Raw genomic sequence first — 8,910 nt, forward strand, 5'->3', positions numbered from 1 at the left:
TCGCTTTCCTTTGGAAATGTCTGCTACCCACAGGGACTTTGTGTGCCCAGCCATGCTTTGTTTTAGGGGTGAGGCTGATTTTTTTTTTTTAACGGAACAGAAAGAAAAGGATTGAGGTCCATCAAGAAAAGAATTGAGCACAGACTTAGGGTAGAACTGACAGAACCAGCAGGGGGGGTGAAAAGATGCACAAACTGAATTAATTCAATGCAAGCAGGAGCTCAGAGCTAGAAATGACAATAAGACTAAAGAGCTAATCTTTCCTGGGGCTCACGATGTGCCGGGCTCTGCCCTAACTGCTGACTACATGAAGTAGGTACCACAGCGGGCTGCCTCCTAGGGATGTGGAAACCGAGGCACAGAGCTGCTGAGTACTGTGGATCGCTCTAGCAGGGGGTGAGCTGGACTTGAATCTGGGTGGTCTGCCCCCAGTCTGTGCTCCTGACCACACTACACGGGAGAAAGCCTCCAGGAACGTGCAGGAATCTTGGGAGGCTTTGGACATCCAGGCTGTGGAACGAGGGTTTGAATCAATCTGATCTTAAGGAACAGAAAGAGGCTAGCTGGCATCTGGGCTTACCTATTTTCCCATCAGTGTCTTTGAGTAGCTCTGGGGCCCCCCAGGGAGGGGACCATACACATCTTATTCCTCTCTTCCTTCTCTTCTCCTGCTCCTCCTGACTCATGTGCTGTAGTCTTATTGTGGGGGGACAATAAGTCACATCTTATTCCTCTGTGTCCTCAGATCTACCCAGGGGCCTGGCATGGAGCATGAAGAGGCTCAAGTTCACGTTTATTGTGTGAACCGGTGGGGAGGGACAGAGGAAGGGAAAGCAGGAGGGAAGGACCCGAAGGGAAGCCAGCCTGTTGGTCCAGGCCAGGCTGGGGCTGAAACCCCGGCCAAGAGAGGTATCTCTTGTGTGGCCTCTGTTCCTGCTCCCCCAGGGCTAATTGCAGCACTGCCCCCATCCCATGTGGGGCACGGAGCTGTGGATTTTTCCTAATTGAGAAGGAAAGCATCTCGCCTAGTGAAGGCAGTCACATCAAGGCGGGACCGCGGAGGCGAGCTGCACCAGCTGGCAGCAACCATGCAGCAGGTTCTGGAACCGCATCTCTCGCCGCTGTGGTGCAGTTAACTCTCCTTGTGTTTTTAAATGTAAGAGCCATGACACCCTCTTTGAAGGCCCCAAAGAGAGAAGAGTATTGACATCTCAGCAGGGACAGCTCTGAGCGGGGGACTCGGCAGCAAAGGAGTTGTCTCTCCCTGCAGTATTGTTTCTTCGGGAGCTAGTCCAGCGTTCTTTATTCCATTTTCATGTGATAAAAATTGAGATGTACAACTCTTGTCTCGGCAAACATGGGCAGCAGTCAGCTGGAAAGAGCTTTGTTCTCCCGTGTGGGCGGGTGACTGGCAAGAGACAGGCTCTTGGGAAACATCTCTAGGGACAGTGGGGATGGGAGCCCTTCCTGGATCACACCCTCTCCAGCATGCACACGCACACAGGCAGTGCACACACAGTGCGCACACGCACACGTATGCAAGCGCACACCCAGGCAGGCGCATGATATACGCACACGCAGGCCCACGTGTGCACATATCCCTTTTCCCCGAAGCCAGGCCCCGAGTCACAGGGAAACAGAACTCCTGATCTGTCCCAGGTTCAAGAGACCTGAGTCAGTGACGTCTGCACCCGCCTCCTCTCCTCCCTGGGGCAGAGCACTGCCCGTGTTGCTGGCATCTGGGGATGAGAGGCTGGGACACCGGTAGGTGGCTGTGTGAATGATCTAAGCAGGAGATATTCCTTCCAAACAGAAAGGAAGGCAGGTTAGAGAGATATTTGGGAAGTAGAGCTGGCAGGACCCAGCAATTGAATGGAAGTAGGAGAGTAGGAGAGGTAAGGAGTCAATGGGGAAGGGCCACAGGTTTCTGGCTTGGGCGCCTGGGTTGGTAGAGTTGACGTTCCCTGACGCAGAGAGCCCTGGGGAGGAAGATGACAAACTCCATGTTGGACGTGGTGAGCGTGAAGGGCGTCCAAGATAGAGCTGGCCATCGGGCAGTTGGATATGCAGGTCTGGTGCTTGGGAGGGAGGCCCAGGCTGGTGGTAGAGATTCAGGAGTCCTTGGGAAGCAGATGGCAAGCATGGCCACCCAGTGGGTGGACTGACCCGACCGTGTAGGAGTAGAAAGAAAAGAAGGCCAGGAGCCGACCCCTGGCAGACATGAATACCAAAGAGCCTCCTGGGGCCACGTGGGGGCAGAAAACCAGAGCCAACAGAGGCAGGACAGGAGCCAAGGTAAAGACTGAGGGGTGTCCAGAGGGCCTAGCATCACGGATGCCACCGGTGACCTCGGAAAGGTCTTTGTGGGGGCAGAAGGCCGACTGCAGTCATGGGAGATGAGGAAGTGAGGATGGGGAGTAGAAGCTGCTGGGGAAACTTGGTTTCAAGGCAAAAAGGACGGGATCAAAGCCACAGGAGCCACTGGGGCTCAGGAGGGCTGTCACTCTTTGCCTCTTCATTGGCTTGTTTTTACAATGGAAGAGCCTTCCGTAGGTTTGGAGAGTCACAGGCTACAGGGGGAAAGGCAGCGTGGCGGCAGAGGTTATGACACCCGAGAGAGGAGTCACTCAACTGCGAAAGGCCCCAGGGGAGGAGTGGAAGGGACAGAGTCGAGGGCACAGGGGAAGTTGACTGAGCGGCGGCAAGAGGAACGGTCCCGCGTCTGAGGTGGGGGTGGGGCGAGGATGGGGCGGGACACAGACGAGAAAGCCCCCCCCGGCGGGCCGGGAGGGGCCGGCCGCGGCCCGTCGCGACCCTTCCTTCAAGCCAGCTCTTTGCGGCTCTGACCTCCTCTTGCTGCAGCCCCAAGGGTAAGAAGCCTCCTAGACTTTCCCAAGCCTGCCTGGGGCCAGGGGGCTGATGGGGCCGCAGAGAAAAACTCAGTCTAGCTGAGGGAGAATTCCCAGCAGAGCCTCTGGCAATGCCCTGGGCGACAGCCGGAGGCAGTGAGCTCCCTGTCCGTCAGGAAGTCTAAGCCAAGAATCCCAGCGGGGGCCTGTCGTGGGCACGCCCACAGCGGGCGGGAAGCGAGACTACGCCTTCCGTGTCCTAACCTGCCCCGGGTTGTGAAGGCATGGGATAGGCTGAGTCTGGTCAAGCCAACGGCCTGCTGACCTCCTCCTCAGACTCTCATGGCCCCATATGGCTCTTGGGAGCCCCTATACCCCCACCCACCTGCTATTTCGAGAGACCCTGCCTCCCTAATCTTTAGAACGTCCCCAGGAGGCTCTGGCTATTTGTTTTCTATAATTTTCAGATAAAGAAACTAAGGGTCAGAAAAGTTAGGACTTTTGCCCAAGACCACAAAGCCAGACGAGAAGTAGAACTACATTCGTTGGCTCCTGGTTTTATCCCATCTCTTCCACTCTGCGCGGCGGGGTCTGCTCCACCCTGCCACCCCGAAGACATCCGGTCCAGCCTTAAGCAGCTGGACATGACTGAGTCCTGACCTTGTCCCCCACCGAGCCTCCTCCATAACAATCACTGAAGCTGGCCGCCACCCGGCCACCTCCAAAGATGAACCCCAGATGCCCAATGAACCTCAGACCTTGGCGGTCTCCTCCCCACCCCTCCTCGAGAGGGAGTCCAGAGAACCCCCAACCCGGCTGAGGGTCCTGGCCCCGCCAGCCAAGGCAACAGCTCATTAACCCCCTTGGACTCCTCGTAAGGAAAGTGTCCATGCCTCACCGATGAGGCACTGAGGCTCAGAGAGGTGGAGTGACTTCCTTCAGGTCGCACAGCCAGGAGCATCCAGGCTGGATCAAGAACCCAGGTCTCCTGATCCCCAAACTGGTGTTGATTTCCTTCCACCCCACTCCCTCCCTGGCTCCTCAGGAAGCCAGACCTCATCCACTCTCCTGCCAAATTCCCTGCAGCAAGGATTGTTGCCCCAAGATGGAGAACCTTGCTTTAGGGCAGAGTAAGCTCCCTGTCCGTGGTGCTAAGGGCACCCGCCTCACCAGTCAGGATGCCAGAAAGAAAGTCCTGCCACAGTTAAAGGTCAAACTAAATGATCCCAAATGCCCTTTCTCACTCTGGAAAATGTGGCCTGTGGTTCCCAATCTCTTTCTTTCCCTCCCTCCCACACTGGCCCACCCGTCTCACACTCACATCTGCATTCTTTTTTATGAATATTTAAATGTCATCTGATTGCATTATGCGTCATGAGTCCTGAAAGGCCCCCCTCTGCCTGTCTCCCTCCCTTGCTGCCTCTTAGGAGCCAGAAAAATAAATCCATCCCTGAGTCACAGCTCCACAGCTTCCTTCTCCCCTGCTGCACCCTACCTGGCTCTGCCGCAGTCTCGTGCAGCCCAGGACCTGCTGCCCCTGGTCCTCAGCTGCGGCTGGGGGCGTGGCGTGGGGGGGTGGGAGGGGAGAAGCAGACAGTAGCATCCTGTCCTGGACTGTAGTGAAGTCACCTCGGCACCCCAGCAAACAGGACTGACCGAGCTGGAAAGAAGCAGGACGGCATGTGTGGCTGTCATTTGGGTCGGGGGGCACCTCCCGGCAGGACCTGTGACCTCAGGTAGAGGCTGGAAGGGAGCCAGAGAGTAAACCCCCCAAACTCTTCCCTGCCCTCTGCTCTCCTGGCAGAACCTCCTGTTGGCCAAATCCAACCGGAAGCCAGAGGCGGAGGGGCTCTGAGGTCAGGGCTGTTTGACGGGGTCAGGCTTGGGGCCCAGAGCAGGGTGGAGAAGGGAGGGGACAGCTGTGGAGCACAGGTGGGGAAGACCCAGCACCCCAGCCTCCCACTAGAGCCCTGGCTCTCCCCACCCCTCCCTCCTGTCTTTCCTCTCTCCCCTTCCCTCTCAGGAGCAAAACTAATTCCTCTCCTTCCCCTGCAGAGCAGTTTGGCCAAGTCCTTGTTCTTACTTCCTGGCTCCTGCCAACATCTGCCCTCAGGGCCTCCCCTTCCTGTCCCCCGCCAAGCAAAGATCCTAAGAGGAACTGTGCTGTTAAGTAATCATTTTGTTGTTGTTCACCTTAAGTATAAAAAGCAAAGGAGGGGCTCTACAACTGGGGACGCTCGCAGCTCACGGTGCCGGGCCCAGCTTCCTTCAAAATGTCTGCTGTTCACGAAATTCTCTGCAAGCTCAGCTTGGAGGGTAATCACTCCACACCCCCAAGTGCATACGGGTCGGTCAAAGCATACACCAATTTTGATGCTGAGCGTGATGCTCTGAACATTGAAACGGCCATCAAGACCAAAGGTGTGGGGCACCTGGGTGGCTCAGTCGTTAGGCGTCTGCCTTCGGCTCGGGTCGTGATCCCGGGGTCCTGGGATCAAGTCCTACGTCGGGCTCCCCGCTCTGTGGGAAGCCTGCTTCTCCCTCTCCCACTCCCCCTGCTTGTGTTCCTGCTCTCGCTGTCTCTCTCTCTCTGTCAAATAAATAAATAAAATCTTCAAAAAAAATTAAAAAAAAGAAGACCAAAGGTGTGGATGAGGTCACCATTGTCAACATTTTGACCAACCGCAGCAATGAACAAAGACAGGATATTGCCTTCGCCTACCAGAGAAGGACCAAAAAGGAACTTGCATCAGCACTCAAGTCAGCCTTGTCTGGCCACCTGGAGACCGTGATTTTGGGCCTATTGAAAACACCTGCTCAGTATGATGCTTCTGAGCTGAAAGCCTCCATGAAGGGGCTGGGGACTGATGAGGACTCCCTCATTGAGATCATCTGCTCAAGGACCAACCAAGAGCTTCAGGAAATTAACAGAGTCTACAAAGAAATGTACAAGACTGATCTGGAGAAGGACACCGTTTCTGACACATCTGGTGACTTCCGCAAGCTGATGGTTGCCCTTGCAAAGGGCAGAAGAGCAGAGGATGGCCCTGTCATTGATTATGAACTGATTGACCAAGATGCCCGGGATCTCTATGATGCTGGAGTGAAAAGGAAAGGAACTGATGTGCCCAAGTGGATCAGCATCATGACTGAGCGGAGTGTGTGTCACCTCCAGAAAGTATGTGAAAGGTACAAGAGCAACAGCCCTTATGACATGCTGGAGAGCATCAAGAAGGAGGTCAAAGGAGACCTGGAAAATGCTTTCCTGAACCTGGTCCAGTGCATTCAGAACAAGCCCCTGTATTTTGCTGACYGGCTGTACGACTCCATGAAGGGCAAGGGGACTYGTGATAAAGTCCTGATTAGAATCATGGTCTCTCGCAGTGAAGTGGACATGTTGAAAATTAGGTCTGAATTCAAGAGAAAGTACAGCAAGTCCCTGTACTACTACATCCAGCAAGACACGAAGGGCGACTACCAGAAGGCGCTGCTCTACCTGTGTGGTGGGGAATGACTGAGGCCCACAGCGGATGAGCGCCCAGCAGTGGTGCTCCTTTGTTTCCAGCTAACAGTTCCCGAAAATAGCTTGTGACTAACAGACCCCTTGTGCCTGTCCCTGCGAGGATGGTGTTAGCATCACCCCCTCCCCATCCTTATGTCAGTTGCCTAAGCATGGCCTGCCTCTCATGTCTAGTCTCTCCTTTTAGCCAAAGAAATGAACATTCCAAGGAGTTGGAAGTGAAATCTATGATGTGAAACACTTTGCCTCTTGTGTACTGTGTCATAAACAGATGAATAAACTGAATTTTTACTTTATAAAAAAAAGAGAGAGAGAGAAAGGAGGAAGGGAAGGGAACATTCCGTAGGGGGGAGTTCCTGTCCCATCCCAGAAACCTTTTCGAAGTCTAGAGACAGAGGGATGGACGTTTTGGCTCCAGCGAGGCCCCTCGGGTCCTGAGGTTTTGAATGAAGTCCTGTTTCCTCCCATGGGCACCCTAGAAAAATTGGGGTGCTCTTTGGACCCTGATCCCTAGGATCTCCACCTACAGAGCTACCATTCCTGCCCACCCAGAGCCCCAAATAGGCCCCTCCTGCCCTTGAGTGTCTGTCCCTCAGCTCAGGGGGCCACCTGGCCCAGGAGGAGGAGGCCGGCTGGCCCCAACAACAGCAACAACAACAGTGCTGTTAACAAAGGCTCCCCACTGAGGTCTGAGGTTCTCCTCCAGGAGCCACTTCACTAGCTAAATACCAACCTCTCGATATTTGGTAATGACCTTTTTAAGTCTCCACTTTCCTGCCTTGGTATTTAGAGAACAACCTGGTCTCTGGGGAGGGAAGGGAACTGAATACTTATATTCATGGCACTTCAGAAGGCTGGCCCCCGAAAGGGAAAAGAGAAAAGGCTCACGTCTCTCTGCCGGGGGCCCGAGGCAACCATCAGAACCCTAATTCTCCCTGGTCCGCAGCAGGGACTTGGCGGATGCCCAGCAAGGCCACAGTCTGACAGCAGTCACTCGGGCTTCCCACACTGGCGTGTGCAGGGGTGTACCCACACCAGCGCGGGGGACTGTGCGGGACGGTCCTCGAACGTGTGTGCGTGTGCCAGCAGAAGACAGGCCCGGCCTGTGCGGGCATGGACTGGAGGGGATTAGGAGTGTCGACATGGGGCCGTGGGCGTACACTGGCTGGTGGCATGCCCATTCGCACACGTGTACGTGAGGAACACGGATGCGCCTGTGGGCATGCCTCGGGGGGAAACGAAGGCATGATCTCCTGTTTGTGCACAAGGGACACCGATCTGTTTGTGGACACATGTATCTGTGAGCGATTCCAACTCCGCTGAGCCGAAAGGGACTGCCGGCCTTTTCCCACAGCAGGGGAGCAGGCCTCGGCAAATTGTGCCCACAGGTTCCCAGGGAGGCCAGCAGGGGCTGCAGGGGGTGGAGGGGAGGGTGCCCTGCTCCAGTGTCACTAAGCCTTAGTCATCCGGGGGTGCCGAAGACTCACTTCTGCCACTGTCCCCACAGAGCTTGCTTTTCCCTTCATCCCACCCCTTGGCCCTGAGGAGCCTCCACAGTGAGGGAGTGTGGTACTGGGGGCCAGGGCGGCCCCATCAGCCTCTCTGGACCCAGCAGGTTGATCCCAGGCCCAAGAGCTGACTTCCATTAAGCCCTGGCCAGGGCCCCAGGGCCCAGCACAGTGCCTGGCCAGGAGCGGGCACACCATAAGCGTGTGTGGAATGAATGAGTGCAGACGAGGACAGTGTGTAGGCAGAGGGGTGCCGCAGTGTCCTCAGCACGCAGCATTTGGGGAACTGGACCCAGCATGGGTGAGTACATGCAGAGCACATGGTGATGTAAGTGTGCTGCTCGCTCCAAAAACGGCCAGGACTGTCAATTTATTAGACTTGGGACCGGATCTTGGATGCCATGGTGCTGTCCAGATCCCTCTTCGGGACCAAGGCTGCACTTCCCCAGCTGCAGGGAGCATTGGTGGCTGGCGTGCTCTCCCTGAGCCATCCTTCAGGATGCTGGGATCAAGTCCTGCGGCAGGCTCCCTGCTCAGTGGGGAGCCTGCTCCTCCCTCCCCCTCCCCCCTCCCGCTTGTGCTCTCTCACTAGCTCTGTAGCTATCTCCGTCTCTCTCAAATAAATAAATAAAATCTTTAAAAAAATATTTTCTAATAAAAAAAAGGAAGCTTCTGCCAGCAATTCAATTCCCCATCTTAGAGCCTGTTTCTGAGGACCTTGATCTAAGACAGGCAAAGTCGCTGAATAGCATTAGATAAATGGAGGGGGTGGAGAGAGAGCCTAGGAACAACGTGTCCAGTGAGACGAGAAAGGAAGAAATGGAGAGAGGACCAAAGACGAACCTCTGAGGAACAAGGATTGGTGAACTTCAAGCCAAAGAAGGATTGGTCTGAGAGGCAGAGAGAAAACCAAAAGATCTATCGTCAGAGGGTCAAAAGAGTAGAATATTCTAAGGAGGAAGCGGTCAATAGCATCAAATTCTACAAAGACATCCAATAAACTAAAAGCAAAAAAAAAAAAAAAAAAAAAAAA

At 54.9% G+C, this 8,910-nt stretch overlaps 1 protein-coding gene across 1 annotated transcript; it reads left to right on the plus strand.

The window, feature by feature from the left end:
• The first annotated feature begins 5,073 nt into the window (after positions 1 to 5,073).
• Positions 5,074 to 6,674, plus strand: LOC112812277 (annexin A2-like). The gene is made up of 2 exons (XM_025857035.2): positions 5,074 to 5,270; positions 5,495 to 6,674. Exons 1-2 carry the CDS (start codon positions 5,123 to 5,125, stop codon positions 6,361 to 6,363), a joined length of 1,017 nt encoding a protein of 338 aa, XP_025712820.2. The 5' UTR covers positions 5,074 to 5,122; the 3' UTR covers positions 6,364 to 6,674.
• The last annotated feature ends 2,236 nt before the right edge of the window (positions 6,675 to 8,910 follow it).

This window comes from Callorhinus ursinus, unplaced genomic scaffold (genome assembly GCF_003265705.2).
Source record: "Callorhinus ursinus isolate GAN/ISIS: 27379988/994484 unplaced genomic scaffold, GSC_fseal_2.0 scaffold18, whole genome shotgun sequence".
Lineage (NCBI taxonomy): Eukaryota > Metazoa > Chordata > Mammalia > Carnivora > Otariidae > Callorhinus > Callorhinus ursinus.